Genomic DNA, 16871 nt, shown 5'->3' on the forward strand with positions numbered 1-16871 from the left:
ATATATATAGATGCCTGGTTCTTAAACTGGTTCTTAAAACAGGGTGGGTCGCCAAAAATATTGGAGGGGTCGCAAAATGATTTGCAGTCTGGATTAAAGACATTTTAGTCAACGGCTGCCATTGCGATAATGCCTTTGGTGTTGACATATAGTCCGTGAGCCAGAGGGGTTGGTCGTTAGCGAAAAAGTGGCAAAGGCTACCAGTGTTTCCCATACATTGACTAATCTGTGGTGGGGCGCCACAAAATAAAAATCGGCCGCCACAGATGAATATTCTATGTTTAATTTAATTTAAATTAAATATAAGGTCAAATCCTTGAATTGGCATTGAGCTGCGCTTTTTACGCACGCAGCATTTCCTTGCCCCGCCGCGCTCTCTCTCGTAGCCCGCTGCCCCACTCCTCTGCATGTGCTTTTAACAAAATATTCACGATTGTTGAAGGATTGTTGTTGCCACATAGAAGCATTGCATAGAAGACGTCTGGCTAAATTGTTATTAAATCCGCTTAGCATCGTGACCATGCTGCGCAAATTTGTTCAAAACTGCTGCATTGAAGTGAACTCTGCTAAGGTCTTATCACAACATAGTAGGCTACATTGAAGAGACTAAACTAAGTTAAGTTATGAAATCAAGCAGTATCTCAAAGCTAACGTTAGAATACCGTTTGGATGTCGAATTTAGCATGCTTAGCCTACTTACAGCTGCTTGTCAATTTCGTTGAAGGGCTCATTTTATTGACTCTGACACTGAATGTTTGCAAAATCCCGATGTAAATGGAAAAGTGTTTACCAAAATTTAAAAGTGCTTGTCCCAAGGAGAAGTACAAACCTTTATTTTAACTATGTAAAAAACGTTATGAATTGCATCCACAGCAGCCTTTCAACTGTGTTACAATTGCAAGGGTTCCGTCAAACGTCTTAAAGTGACAGGCACTCAATTAGACCTATACACTACCAAGACGATCTTAATACCCACCCACCCCACCACCCCGTTGTCAAAGTCAGCTACCGCCACAAATTGAATCCAATTCTGTGGGAAACACTGGGCTACCATACCTTTTCTGAAAGCCTGGAATCTCAGCTTTTCAATGATTCAATGACCATCTGACAAGAGTAGCTGTTTTGAGTTATCACACATAATGTAAACTAAGGTTGAGAAAATAATGCGTATAAATCAAGCAGAACACTGACATAGCTGAAAATCTATATTGGACATATTGGAATATTTTATTTTGTTATGTGTGGTATCATTTTAAATGGGAGACTCTGAGCTTTCATTTAAATCCTTTTGTGAACATTTTGGATAAGTACAGCCAACCCTGGAGCTCTTCAAACTTTTAATCACACACATTTTCCTGCCATTTCCACCTAAGTCATCTTTTGTCTTTTAATCCTGTGGCACCAGGGAGCATCAGAGAAACACAATCCAAACACAGAAATACTGGCATGACCTCAAGGATTCAGAAAATGTATCATTTACCCATATTATCTGATATGGAGGGGGTGATTTTCAGTCTTATATCAGACATGGCGTTTGAGAAAATAATGTGTATAAATTAAGCAGAACACTGACATAGCTGAAAATCAAAACGGTATAACAAATAACAAATGAGACATGGATTCCTATGTTTTAAGGTGTGGTAAACCCAATTATGACATTGCCATTACTGTAAAAGGTCAAGGTCATGACCTTTAGGCATGGTCAATGACATTTTATGACATTTTCGCACAGATTGCATCTTTCAAGGCCAGACACTAGACACTAATCGTCGGAATCCTCATCAGAGGAATTGGATTGTTTCTCATCAGCAAAGTCATCCTTTTGGTTTTTGCACTGTCCTGCATGGAATAGGTTAGTGCAGGCCAAGTTTTTGGCAACACACTGACATGATGGAGTGACACAGGCCCCGTCCACACGGAGACGCTTTTTGGGTTAAACACACAGGTTTTGCATCGTCTTGGCCGATCGTCGAATCGTGTAAAAGCATTGCTGAAACCGCACTTTTTTGAAACCTGGTCCCAGGGTGGAAAAATCTGAAACCGTACCCCTTGCGAGTTCATTTGGACGGCGAAACCGCATACTTGCGTTTTGATGATGTCATCGCCACACCACAGCTGCCCTGGACTTGACACTTATAGCATTGCCTAACAATACTAGTTTTCATACATGACATTACCTACAATTACACTCAGTAGGATAAATATCACAACTCATGACTTGGTGGACTGAACAGTGTTTTCCCTGTGTTTTCTTAATGCATTCTAGCTACTGTCAGTGACGCGAGAGATTTAGTCAGAAGTTATTAGGGAAGTGCGGGGTGAGTTTAGTTTTCATACATGACATTACCTACGACTACACTCAGTAGGATAATATCACAGTTCATGACTTGGTGGACTGAACAGTGTTTTCCCTGTGTTTTCTTGATGCATTCTAGCTACTGTCAGTGACGCGAGAGAATTAGTCAGAAGTTATTAGGGAAGTGCGGGGTAAGTTTAAATTAATTTGTGCGTAGTGCCGGTGTCATTCATTTGTTTTACATGTCTTACAACAGTATAAATGCATTCATAGTCTAGTGAAGTCAGATATGAGAATACAAAGACGCTTAGAACTCATGTAGCCTATGGTAGATGCACTAAATGCAAATGCGCGATTTGATGCAGGCAAAAGTATCGACTGTTACTAACGAAGGTAGCCTATTATAGCAATATTATAAATGTGGCGACGGAATAGCCTAGAACTTGGGTAGGCCTAGCGTTTAGTAGACTATGCACTTGCGATGATAGCCAAAACTAATGTGAATCGCGGACTATCCTACAACCAAAGAAAGTAAAGGAGAGTATTTGTACCTGCGTTTGCCAAATAAAGGACAGGACTGCACCCTTCACAAACCGTAAAAATTAAGTTTATTAGTTTTACAGTTGACTACAGTTGACAGTTCACTATAGTCCACTAGGGGTGTAAATCGGAGTCTTCATGACGACTCAATACAATATCGATTTCTTAAGCCAATGATTCGATTATTTTCGATACTTCAGAATTCCCCACGATACAATTCGATACGATTCAATACTCAATATTTTTACATGATCTCTATGAAGTTTCAAATAAATCAACAAAAGTTCAGAATGTAGGAGCAGGTATCTAAAGCCTTCGTTATACAGCCTCATGTCTTTGCATATAAAAAAAAAAACCCACCCGCAGCTTAGGAGTAGGTAGTGCGCTTACCCTCGGAGCCATAGACAGAAAAAGAAAGGTCGGAGCTGATGCTGAAAATAGATAGGCAAACAAACAGGCGGCAAAATAAACACATTAATCGATACTCTTGCGGACGAATCGATGCATTGAATCGCCGGCTGCATAATCGATGCATCGATACGAATCGATTAATATTTACACCACTATAGTCCACACAAACAATTCTGGTTTCCTTGCAGTAGCCATTTTCGTCGTAGCCTATTCTGTCTGTTTGTATAGCCTACAGCGCGCAAGCTTTGGTCAATTTCTGTAACAGAAACAGTGCCACCTATAGGCCTGGGATATGAAGTAACGTGTTGAGTCGTGTTGAGATAGACGCAAATATTCTTGGTACGGAGGAAAAAAAGATTGGTTTGGTACGTGTGGACTAGCCCACAGTCCCTCATGCATGGGCACGACAGAAACTCAAGTACTGCTTGTGGACCAATGAAGACATTGAACCAGTCTATGGAGAGCTGCAAGTCACCATCTTGGTCCACTCTAGACCACCCATGCTCAACTGGAAAAGGATCTTCAGGGTTGTTCTCAAGGCATCTTCTCCAGATAGCACCTTGATTGTTAGCTCTGAGACAGTGCTTCCTGAGAGAATCTGATCATGGAGGTAACTGCCAGGATTCTATGTGTTTCTTTGCACAAAAAAGTGCATACCTCATTTAATTGATGTTGGTGATTCTGGACTTGGAGCTGTACATTAACTCCTGTAAGGCTGCATACAACTCGGGTGTCATTGTCCAGTCTGCCACAACCCTCTGAAAGGTCTCACAGAAGTTTTCATTCTTCTGAAGAAGTTTTAGGGCTGACACTTTACCACGACTTGCAAATGCACTTACTGTGTTGCAGCCTGTGTATGTATGTACTGTAAACTAGGCAAAGCCTGACACAACTGTGAACCCAGACCACGAGTGAGTTGTGAGATGTTTATGTAACTGGTGCGATTCTTTGTCCCTGTCTTCAGGAACAGGTCACATGTGAGTGCGTCACTGGTAGCCAGGCTTATCACCAAGACATCAGTGTCACCAGACACAAGGATGACAGATTTGTGACTAGTCATTGAAGCATGGCAAGCATGGAGTAGCATACGGGTGTCAGCCTCTTCCTGAGTGGACGACAGGTCTGCTAACATATCAACACGGTGCTGTGACTTGCTTCAGCTAGCACAGTGGACAAGGCGTAGTCTGCAATATCAGCAAATGTCTTGCCATCACCGTTCAGCTTCTGAACAAGTGCCATGCCATCTATTACTCAGGTGGAATTTAATGGCAATGATTCAGCAACACATGGGAACTTGAGCAGTTGCTTGGCAAGTGAGGATTTGTGAGTCTTCCTCACATTGCCATCTTGTAAAGCAAGAGCCCACGGAAGTGGTCCAAGGGAATGAGAACACCACCTTCAGGTTGAGCTGTCTACTCTGTGCAATCAGTACCATCTGGGCAAATATTCAAGTGATTCTTCTACAGTGGTTGATGATATACCCTCAAGACACTCAAGTCTAGGGGCAGGATATCTAGGAGATCGTGGACATCAGGATGGTTCTCTGTGAGCCACTGGGGAAACTAATTCCAGACTAGCCTCAGGAGGGCTTCATACATGAACTTGTACTTATGGCCATCCAAAACACCACTGACAGATCCCTCAGCCACAGCTCCAGATTCAATTAGAGATGCACCGATATGGAATTTTAGGGCCGATAAAAATAACCGATATTTATTGGTTTATTGTGACCGATACAATAACCGATAATATTACTCTTGGAAAAAAAAATGTGAAAAGTGATTTGGGGAAAGCATTTAATAAGCATAATTTTATTGCAGTAATTTTACCTACCACCAAATGATGGACAGAACTCATAATAGTCCTAAATATTACGGCAGTCAACAACATAACAGTAGCCTAGCCCTACAGTATGTGTGGCTCCTTTAAAGGAACACGCCACCCAAAATCAGTAGTGATATATGTTCTTACCGTAACTTTCACGAGTTGAGTCGTACCTCTCCCGCGTCGGTAGGTGCACTCAAACGCTCTGTCGCGCGGCGCGAATGTGTTAGCATGTTGCTATGCTAGCGGGCTCTGCCGTGGCCGTAGAGAGAGGCACATAGCAGTATTCAAACACCTCCACGTTTTACCTACTTAAATACAGTTGCAGGAGTAGTTGATGAAAAATGTTAGGGCACACAACATGAAACGTGACGATTTTCCAAGCGAATAAACATGAGAACTACAATGTGAGGCGCAATAGCACTTGGGAGTACTTCGACCTAGCGTGGTAATATTATTAACACCTAATTGTAGATCCTATCCACCACAGAGTTTAGAATCCATGCTGGATCGACCCTCAGCCTCTCCCTCCCCTCTGAGTGAGAGAGGCACACACTAGAGGTGGTGGCTGGTTGTTTTAATGTAGGCTATATGGGTGATGCAGCGCTGCTGACGTGAGGCTAGAAAGCCCTTGCCTGTTCTAGAAAGACTGATCTAATGCAGCAAATATATTAAAAGGCAAAAGTCGTACATTGGCTAGGCCTATCCCCAGAATATCAGCAGCAAACTCAGTCTCTGTCGCGCAAAACAGTCTCCAAATAAAACGCACATCGGCCTGTTGCCTATTCTGCCAGCTTGTGACAATATATCGTCCAAAATGCTTGATTGCATTGCATTCTCCACATTTTTAGCTACATTTTCATGTACCACATCAGCATTTTTGTTCAGTGAATCTTTTGTAAATTGCTTTACAATTACCGTCGGGCCTATAGGCCTATTGCCTGGCTTGCCTCAGCTTCGGTCACGTCCTTTTACAATTTTATCATTGTAATAAAAAACGCAATTTGCCACATAATTTCAGCATGCTCCTGGCCAACTAATTAATGCCTATTGTACTTTATTTTTTGCAAAAAGAAAGAAATCCTTGATAAAATAACAAGTCATTCACATTATAGGCTACTTTACACACTGTTATGTCAGGTTGACTGACAAGCCTGTTCTGAAGACTCCCATTCATTTTGACTGCACGAGCGCGTCTTTTTCAGACAGACATCGCAATTAATTTTATAGCAGGCCATCGGACAAATATGACGCCTCGATATTAAAGAAACTCCGACTCCATTCATTCTGAAAGTCCACCGCACAACAATGCAACGTGCATGTTCACATTTTTAGTAACAACCGCCAAACTTGCTTGCTTGCCTTACACATCTAAGTTTTCCGACTATTTTTCTTACCTTCTTTTTCCGCTGTGGATGTTAGTGAGTTTGTAGAAGTTTTAGCTCTTACGTTCTGAACATCTCGCACTGCCATCGCCCGATGTCATTTCTTAGTCATATCACTCTCTGTCTCTCTTTTAAATGCCTATTCCCTGAATGGTAGGCTACAATTATGTGTTTTATATATAGGCTAATATCTAAACAAAATAACCCAGGCAGTCTCATCTAGGATATAACACAGGTTGAAGTTGGTTCTATTTAGGGAGGTGAACATCTGTAGATGACTCAGAAATGACATCGGAAGACAAGGAGTGAATATGGCAAGAGGCAAGCCGAAGTCTGCTGACAAGGGCCCGACGGTAATTGTAAAGCAATTTACAAAAGATTCACTGAACAAAAATGCTGATGTGGTACATGAAAATGTAGCTAAAAATGTGGAGAATGCAATGCAATCAAGCATTTTGGACGATATATTGTCACAAGCTGGCAGAATAGGCAACAGGCCGATGTGCGTTTTATTTGGAGACTGTTTTGCGCGACAGAGACTGAGTTTGCTGCTGATATTCTGGGGATAGGCCTAGCCAATGTACGACTTTTGCCTTTTAATATATTTGCTGCATTAGATCAGTCTTTCTAGAACAGGCAAGGGCTTTCTAGCCTCACGTCAGCAGCGCTGCATCACCCATATAGCCTACATTAAAACAACCAGCCACCACCTCTAGTGTGTGTGCCTCTCTCGCTCAGAGGGGAGGGAGAGGCTGAGGGTCGATCCAGCATGGATTCTAAACTCTGTGGTGGATAGGATCTACAATTAGGTGTTAATAATATTACCACGCTAGGTCGAAGTACTCCCAAGTGCTATTGCGCCACACATCGTAGTTCTCATGTTTATTCGCTTGGAAAATCGTCACGTTTCATGTTGTGTGCCCTAACATTTTTCATCAACTACTTGTGCAACTGTATTTAAGTAGGTAAAACGTGGAGGTGTTTGAATACTGCTATGTGCCTCTCTCTACGGCCACGGCAGAGCCCGCTAGCATAGCAACATGCTAACACATTCGCGCCGCGCGACAGAGCGTTTGAGTGCACCTACCGACGCGGGAGAGGTACGACTCAACTCGTGAAAGTTACGGTAAGAACATATATCACTACTGATTTTGGGTGGCGTGTTCCTTTAAGTGAACCGGACGTCAGTGAATTGCGAGTGAGTGGCTAGAGAGTTTGAATCGTTTTCATTTAGGACTAAACGCTCATAAACGGCTCAGCTTGGAATAAGCTACAGTATAGCGACCAAATCAGAGTTTGTGAGGAAAGCTTAGGTTTAGTTTCAACTGCGGGTAACTGAATAAAGCTGCAACTCCTCAGACTGTATCTTATCTCTACTCTGTTGCGCACAACCTGCTGCAGCAGAAATGAAAGGCGTTAGCCCCGAAGGTTTAAATAACTTATTATGATGACCTGTCTGGAACTGAAGCACGGATGGTTAGCATATTTCTAGGTAATAATACAAAACCCAAGCTAAAGTAATGCAAATATAATACTAAAACACAACTTAGAACTAGGCCTACTTATGTACTCGTCCCACTAACGACTTTGTTTATTTGTTTCCCCGACCAGCTCGGTAAAGTGGAAACACACCAGCACAAGACGGCTCTAGATAGGGCTGAGCTCCGCTCTGTTAAGGTTAAATGGCGGATCATTCATGAAAGGATTTTGAGATGCACAGATTCCCAAATGAACGCATATTGACAGATTTTGTTAGAGTGGTGAAATACATTCACACCGCTAACATTATATTGAGGAAAAAGTATAGCCAACCAAGCTCAAGTAGCTCAGTGTAGCAGGATGGACCTTACGTAGGCCTAAATTAGGACTTTAAAAAATATCGGCGCAAATTATCGGCCAGAATTCTGTTATCGGACCGATAATAATATTATTTTTTTTTCACTTATCGGCTAATAATATATCGGCCGCCGATATATCGTGCATCCCTAGATTCAATGCATATGTCCCTTAGGCCTGCAGCCTGGAAGCGCTTCCCAATCACACCCAAGAACATACAGATGGTGTGAAAGACTCCAAGTCTTGGCACAATGTTGGGAAACCTGTCTCTATGTGCCCACAGAATTTCTGTAACTTTACAGTAGAGAGCCTGATCAAAGGCAACTGTCATGTTGCTGATGTGTAAGGAAGTCATGATTTTTTTTTTTTTTACTTTGAAGGAGAATCTCATGAACAGTTGCCATCTGGGTGGCCAGGGCATTGATGGTTGGCAGATAGCTGACAACACTGGGAATAACATCCACAGAGTTTGATGCTAAGATGTTGTAACCTATCCAACGCAGCCTGTGTATGCGTGTAAACTAGGCAAAGCCTGACACAACTGTGAACCCAGACCACGAGCGAGTTGTGAGATTTTTATGTAACTGGTGCGATTCTTTGTCCCTGTCTTCAGGAACAGGTCACATGTGAGTGCGTCACTGGTAGCCAGGCTTATCACCAAGACATCAGTGTCATCAGACACAAGGATGACAGATTTGTGACTAGTCATTGAAGCATGGCAAGCATGGAGTAGCATACTCTTCCTGAGTTGACGACAGGTCTGCTACCTTGTGCACTCCCTGTTGGGTCCGCTTGTAACACTGATCTTTGGTTGTAGTGTACAGAACCTTTTCGCGAGTCTTGTTCTAGACTGTTCTTTGCTCCACTCTTTGAGCAAGAAGGTACAGTAGCAAGATTTGTTTTGTTGTTGTTTCTTTGTAGCAATTTCTTCCATTGCAGAACTCTGTGCCCTGCAGTGATCTGTCTGACATCTGTGCCTGAGTCTGCACCTCTGGCCACTCTCTCCATGTGTTTGATAGAAGCCTCATTATATACATCAAAAACATATCAACACGGTGCTGTGACTTGCTTCAGCTAGCGCAGTGGACAAGGCGTAGTCTGCAATATCAGCAAATGTCTTGCCATCACCGTTCGGCTTCTGAACAAGTGCCATGCCATCTATTACTCAGGTGGAATTTAATGGCAATGATTCAGCAACACATGGGAACTTGAGCAGTTGCTTGGCAAGTGAGGATTTGCAAGTCTTCCTCACATTGCCATCTTGTAAAGCAAGAGCCCACGGAAGTGGTCCAAGGGGATGAGATAACACCTCCTTCAGGTTAAGCTGTCTACTCTGTGCAATCAGTACCATCTGGGCAAATATTCAAGTGATTCTTCTACAGTGGTTGATGATATACCCTCAGAAAAGACACTCAAGTCTAGGGGCAGGATATCTAGGAGATCGTGGACATCAGGATGGTTCTCTGTGAGCCACTGGAGAAACTAATTCCAGACTAGCCTCAGGAGGGCTTCATACATGAATTTGTACTTATGGCCATCCAAAACACCACTGACAGATCCCTCAGCCACAGCTCCCGATTCAATGCATATGTCCCTTAGGCCTGCAGCCTGGAAGCGCTTCCCAATCACACCCAAGAACATACAGATGGTGTGAAAGACTCCAAGTCTTGGCACAATGTTGGGAAACCTGTCTCAATGTGCCCACAGAATTTCTGTAGCTTTACAGTAGAGAGCCTGATCAAAGGCAACTGTCATGTTGCTGATGTGTAAGGAAGTCATGATTTTTTTTTACTTTGAAGGAGAATCTCATGAACAGTTGCCATCTGGGTGGCCAGGGCATTGATGGTTGGCAGATAGCTGACAACACTGGGAATAACATCCACAGAGTTTGATGCTAAGATGTTGTAACCTATGCAGCTGGGGACGCTTTGATTTGTGGCAGAGTGCAGTCTGCATAGCAACCATAAGAAGTTCTTCTTCAAAGCATCAGCACAGATATCTGTCTTGACCAGGGTAGGAATTTCACGGCGGCCACGACGGCCATGGCCGTCGTAGCCCCTTGCGTTGGCCGTGAAGCCCCTTGCGTTGGCCGTGAAGCCCCTTTCATAGGTTTACAGGCCACGGTGGCCTTGGTGCCCCCTTCTTTCAATATTCTGCTTGGTGTCCTACTAATAGCGATTTTTATTTAGCCTGTGGCCTATCAAAATAATCTTAGCATTCACAGCGCAAATTAATTTAGTCTTTTATGCAGTGGAGAAAGTGACGGCGCAAGAAAGTGCGTCCAAATTCACCCATTCTTCTCAGTTGAACTACTCGCGAAGTAGCCTACTCATCACACAGACATCACAAGTATCACATGAAAGAGCTTTTCTCAGCTTTTAAACGATGTTAGCCGATAATTGCTGTGTTGAACGGTTCGCGAGAAAAGTAAATAATATAATTCAATTTAATCATACATTCTACTGAAGGTTTTGCGTCCCATGATCTCCCTACCGATTCATCTCGGTGGAATACTTTACGAACCCTTCTTTTAACACATGACAAACCATATATCACAATAAACAGGAGACCTTACCGAACACAAAGGTGTAAAGCGGTCCCCTGTATAGTTATAATAAATGTTACAAATATCGCCTAGATATTGGTAAATCAGAGGACAGCTGACTAAGAGTTTGTGAAAGTAGCCTTAATGATCACAAAATGCTAAGCATGCTTTCTAGGCTATTTGAGTTTCTTAAAGCTGAGCTGTGCTTAAATTGTTCAATACAGGATTTCATAACAGGCCAAATATAAAATAAATGTTATATATAGCCTAGATATCTGTAAATATTAGATGGTCAGATGATTTACAGTTCTATGTAATATGTCATGTTTTCATTTCATGTTTTTGTAATGTTTCATACAGTGATGCAGGTCTACTGCAGTGAATAGGCTAAATACAACTTTGATCATTTTTATAGTCTACTACTGTATAGTTAACTTTGGCCTTGGTGCCCTGACATGTGGCCTTTGTGCCCCCCACCAAATATGCCCAACTGAAGGCCAAGTGGCCTTGCCCCCAGAATGGTGAAATTCCAAGCCTGGCTGTACTTATCCAAAATGTTCACAAAAGGATTTAAATGAAAGCTCAGAGTCTCCCATTTAAAATGATACCAAACATAACAAAATAAAATATTCCAATATGTCCAATATAGATTTTCAGCTATGTCAGTGTTCTGCTTGATTTATACGCATTATTTTCTCAACCTTAGTTTACATTGTGTGATAACTCAAAACAGCTACTCTTGTCAGATGGCCATCATACTGTACATCATTGAAAAGCTGAGATTCCAGGCTTTCAGAAAAGGTATGGTAGCCTTTGCCAATTTTCCGGTAACGGTTTCCATATTTTGAGGCCCTGGCTCACGGACTAATAGCCTGCCTATGAGAGAAGACTTTTTCTGCCTCTGCTTCCAATGCCCATCTCGCAACATTTCGAAACCAAATTCATGAGACCTGGCCCATGTTTTTTGGGGGGTCGCCAGACAAAAAATGTACGAACCACTGGCACATACAGTACAGGCCAAAAGTTTGGACACACCTTCTCATTTCAATGTGTTTTCTTTATTTTCATTTCACATTGTAGATTCTCACTGAAGGCATCAAAACTACTAGCAACGTTGTTTGGCCCACAGATGAATATTTGTCAAGTTATAGCTTGCTGAATATGGTAGTAAATAAAAAAAAAAAAGCAACTTTGAAGAAACTAGAATATAAGACATGTTTTCAGTTATTTCATACTTTTTTGTTAAGTACATAATTCCACTTGTGTTCATTAATAGTTTTGATGAATCTACAATGTAAATAGTCATGAAAATAAAGGAAACGCATTGAATAAGAAGGTGTGTCCAAACTTTTGGCCTGTACTGTAGTTCAGAAAATGGTGAATACTTGTGATGTTGCTTTTTGGTTATCCTGTACATTGAAATGCAGGTCCTCTGAATACTGTTAGGCATGTCGTCAATATCAGTTACTCCTGGTCCACAGAATCATTTAATCAGGAAAATATTATAGAACAGGTTGGCAACGCATGGCCCACAGTTAGAACAGAACATGCAGTTAAAAATGTGTCTTTTTGGACAAGATTTGCATGGACACACACACACACACACACACACACACACACACACACACACACACACACACACACACACACACACACACTTGCCCTATCAGGTGTTATGAGGCTAATGGCTTAATGCATGTACGTGGGACCTCTGGGATTATTGATTAGTGATTGACCTACATTTCATTCTCCCTCTGCAGTGCCTGATGTTCTGGGTGAATGAGCAAACCGGATCCCGGCCAGAGAAACTATGGCAGTTCAACTTCAAATTTGAGAAGCATGTAAGCACTTTATGTTCAGGCATTTATATGGTGGCTTTAATAGAATTAAATGAACATACCATAATGTACGCTGTAAATGGATAAGGTACTATGATGTAAATGGATATACCATACTGTACTTAAGTTGTCTGCTCTCTTTGTCAACCCCCCTCCCCTCTGTTAGGCCCAAAAGAATAAGAATGGTCCTGACCGATCTCTGCAGCTTCCAAAGCGCTATAAGGAAGTGCACACGAACCCCGACTCGGACTGCTTGTTACTCCAGGTCAACACTCTCAACTTCATCTATATCCCCCACCTGGTCATGGGCATGAGTCTCTCTCTGGTCAGTTACCACCCCTCAACACCACCACAAACTTAATCACTACTGGTCACCACCCCTCAACACCACCACACACTTAATCACTACTGGTCACCACCCCTCAACACCACCACACACTTAATCACTACTGGTCACCTCACCCCTCAACACCACCATACACTTAATCACTACTGGTCACCTCACCCCTCAACACCACCATACACTTAATCACTACTGGTCACCTCACCCCTCAACACCACCATACACTTAATCACTACTGGTCACCACCCCTCAACACCACCATACACTTAATCACTACTGGTCACCTCACCCCTCAACACCACCATACACTTAATCACTACTGGTCACCACCCCTCAACACCACCATACACTTAATCACTACTGGTCACCTCACCCCTCAACACCACCATACACTTAATCACTACTGGTCACCACCCCTCAACACCACCATACACTTAATCACTACTGGTCACCTCACCCCTCAACACCACCATACACTTAATCACTACTGGTCACCACCCCTCAACAACACCACACACTTAATCACTACTGGTCACCACCCCTCAACACCAGCATACACTTAATCACTACTGGTCACCTCACCCCTCAACACCACCACACACTTAATCACTACTGGTCACCACCCCTCAACACCACCACACACTTAATCACTACTGGTAACCAAGCCATCCTCCATAGCATCTGATTCTGGTTTCTCTCTCTCCCCCCCTCCCTCCCTCCCTCCCCCTCGCCCCCTCTCAGATGGCCATCAACGTGAGTACGGACATGCGTCACCACCGCGTTCGCCTGATGTTCCAGGACTCTCCGCTGGTGCGTGGTCAGAAGAGGAGGGCAGAGCAGGGCCTGCAGGTGGCACTGGACCCCGTGCACAGCGTGCGTCTCATGGACTGGTGGCATCCTCAGTACCCCACCTCAGCATAGCACTAACTTCTCAGTCCTGCCCCTGATACTCCAGTTTTACCACAGACTTGACCCTGATTATCCCTCTTCTACCACAGACTTGACCTTGGCACCCCGGTTTTACCTGAAGTCCTTCCCCTGGTTCTGCAGTTTTAGTTTTACCACTGTCTACCCCTCTTTATTCTAATTTTCCAAAAACATACACTTGGACTAGCAGTCTAGCAGCCCTCTCTACTCCAACCTAACCACAGTTTTAGTTCCTTAGACAGTTGTTCCCCAATATGACCAGTATCACATCCAAAACGCTCGTTTTGGCACAACTTGACTGAAATCAAGTAGACTTCTACCCAGCATAGTCAGCGCTAGTCTGCTGACTTGTCCCTCCTATTTGTACTGCTACCAAACCCGACGGTAGCAGCACTCTAGCTATTTGACCGAGTGTCGGTCCAGTGAAACCCCTTCTTCAGTGACTGTTTTCTTGCATGTCGAGTAGCTAAGCTAGCTGTAAGGTGGTGTAAGTGAGCAGTAGTGGGGCTTGTGTTGGTAGCAGCTACCATGCGCCAGTAGGCCACTGGTCCTCAGCTAGCCGGCCTCCTCTCTGTCCTGCCCTGACTGAGGCCCTGGGTTGGTGTTGGCAGTGCCAGGGTAGTGCCTCAGTGGCCTACTGGCGCATGGTAGCTGCAGTATGTCTTTGCATGAGTGTTTCTCTGTCGCTAATGCTAGTAGAAGAAGTTTGCCGCTAGACTTGTGTCTCATTCACTGAAGATCACCCTCTTGTAGTCTCTGTTAAGAGGCTGTAGACCAGTGGTCCTGGACCAACCCTCCAGGACCGTGTGTCCCAGACCAGCTCTCACATGTGTAAAGGTCGACTAAGTCAAACTTACTGACATCTGTAGAAGCTTCACCTAGACACTAGACATGTTAGGTCTTCTGAATGTCACGTGAATCTCTAAGATGGTGCATTTCTTTGAACGCACTTTTAGCACAGGACTATCAGTGTTTTTCGTTCAGAAGCTTCAAGAGGCTTCTAAGTTCTCCCTTAGATCTTTACTTGCTTCTGGATTGGAGCTCAACAGCTTCTAAGTTTTCCTTTAGATCTTTACTTGCTTCTGAATTGGAGCTCAACAGCTTATATAGATACAGGTGTTGTCATTAGTTCTAGGTGTCACTTGTTTAGCGAGTAGGACAGGGCTCTGGTTCCAAACATCAGCTGGTCCTGAGATCTGTCTGTGGTGAGAGTCCTGCTCTAAGCCTCTAGGGGCCTGTGAGTGATTTCCAAGCACATGGTTTAGTAGTGAACGTCCCAACAGAAGAGCCTTATGGCTTCATTGTAACAAATCAAAGGAGGTTTGCCACTTACTCTGAGCTAACTTTTCCAGGTTTGATACCAAACCGCATACTTGGGAAAACTCCTGTGCATGCCCCCGTGTTGCCACTCAAACTTAAACAATTATGAGTTCACGCTGACATGTTTTTTCCCCTACAAAACGTGAGTATTCAAAAGTAGTCAGTGTTAAAAATATGCAAGGTAGATTGTGTACATGCTATGATGTGGTATATTTAGCTAAATAGCTAGCTCGCTGACTTCGCTGAGACAGGCAGAGATAAGCAACAACCCATTGTTGGGAGGTGAGCAGCTACTCTACAGTGCTACACTCACGTCTTTGCCCAAAAGTTCATTTTTAACTTTAAGCTCCACGTGTTTTTAGGAGCTTCGCTTTTATTGCACTTCCGTCTCACTGATGTAAACACGAGGCCTGTTGTCCATCACATCCTTCCGTAGGAGAAAAATTTAATTTGAGCGCCTGGAGGTGAAAAATGCGTGTCCAAATGATCACCCTCTTAAACCTTTGCAGTCCATCCAAGATTTGCAGGCCAGTGGACAGCTCATGTTTGTGAATGTGTGTGGACTTGGTCTCTCTCAGGTGGAAAATTCTCCCTGATCCTCTTGAATGTGTTTTGGAAAGGATGTTGACCACTGTTTTTTGATTTGATGATTAAAAAAGAAATCACAAGTATTTTTATGCTGGCAAAATTCAGATTTTTAGTTACTGATTTCTTGTTATTTAATCAATGCTTTGCCAGGCTACTCTGGAGATGCATGACGGGGGGTTATAAACACAAACATGATTGTGTTTGTTTTTTTTTGTTTTTTGTTTTCTGTACAAGCCGTACAGCCGTTTGTTTGGCTGTAGCCTGCCCAAACTGTGTTTCTGTGTAATATGACTTGAATGCTGGTCCATACTGATGATGGTTCAGCAGCCGTGCTGATGCATTCACAGAAGACTGAAGAAGATGCATGAGAAAGCAAACAGCAGCTTTGCTTGTGTTGATTATGCCCTGTAGTTTCTAATTATATTATGAAGGACGCCCATGAGCATCATTTCCTATCATTCTCTTTGCATAAGTAGATTCAGCCCTATCCCAGGTAGTTCCATTTCCAGAATGTATGGCAATGCAGAGTTCTGTTTGTTTTGTCAATGGGCATTACACATTTGAAATAAAGTCAGAATGAAACTAATTTACTTGTTATGTATTTGTCTCAGTCTTTCTTTTCTTTCTCAGTAAATATCAGCAAATCACTTAATTTCAACAATTTGGAATTTATTTTATTTCACTGGCAAATCAAAGGTCAAACTTAATCAATGGTCTATACAGGCGGGATTTGTGTAGGCTACGTGTTGTCTTTGTCCAAGTCTCATTTTGACCGCAATATGTTCCCTTTTCCAAGCTTAAAGTGATGTCTACATGGAAACACTGCCCTACTGTGGTAGGGTCTTGTAGTTACCCATTTGCGCAAAATCTGTACGTGCACCTAGAGTCGATAAGGCTCATGTCAAAATACAAGTTGTCTTAAAGTAACAACAGCAACGGTAAAGTTGAGGAGTCCGTGATGACAAACTGTCACATATTACGAATGTTACTGGCATGTTAAGCTTTAGCCTATTTCCCT

At 43.0% G+C, this 16871-nt stretch overlaps 1 protein-coding gene across 1 annotated transcript in view; it reads left to right on the top strand.

Moving 5' to 3' along the window:
- tmem183a (transmembrane protein 183A) overlaps positions 1–16439 on the top strand; it is a 31354-nt gene extending 14915 nt beyond the window's left edge. Inside the window, exons 6-8 of the mRNA XM_076268168.1 lie at positions 12598–12678; positions 12842–13000; positions 13760–16439. Coding sequence (XP_076124283.1) covers positions 12598–12678; positions 12842–13000; positions 13760–13939 — 420 coding nt within the window. The 3' untranslated portion in view covers positions 13940–16439. The remainder of the gene's footprint in view (positions 1–12597; positions 12679–12841; positions 13001–13759) is intronic.
- The last annotated feature ends 432 nt before the right edge of the window (positions 16440–16871 follow it).

Source organism: Alosa pseudoharengus, unplaced genomic scaffold (genome assembly GCF_046254945.1).
Source record: "Alosa pseudoharengus isolate Yale_2024_CS ecotype anadromous, Long Island Sound unplaced genomic scaffold, YU_APseudo_1.1 YU_APseudo_1.1_scf_5, whole genome shotgun sequence".
In the NCBI taxonomy this organism is placed as follows: Eukaryota; Metazoa; Chordata; class Actinopteri; order Clupeiformes; family Clupeidae; genus Alosa; species Alosa pseudoharengus.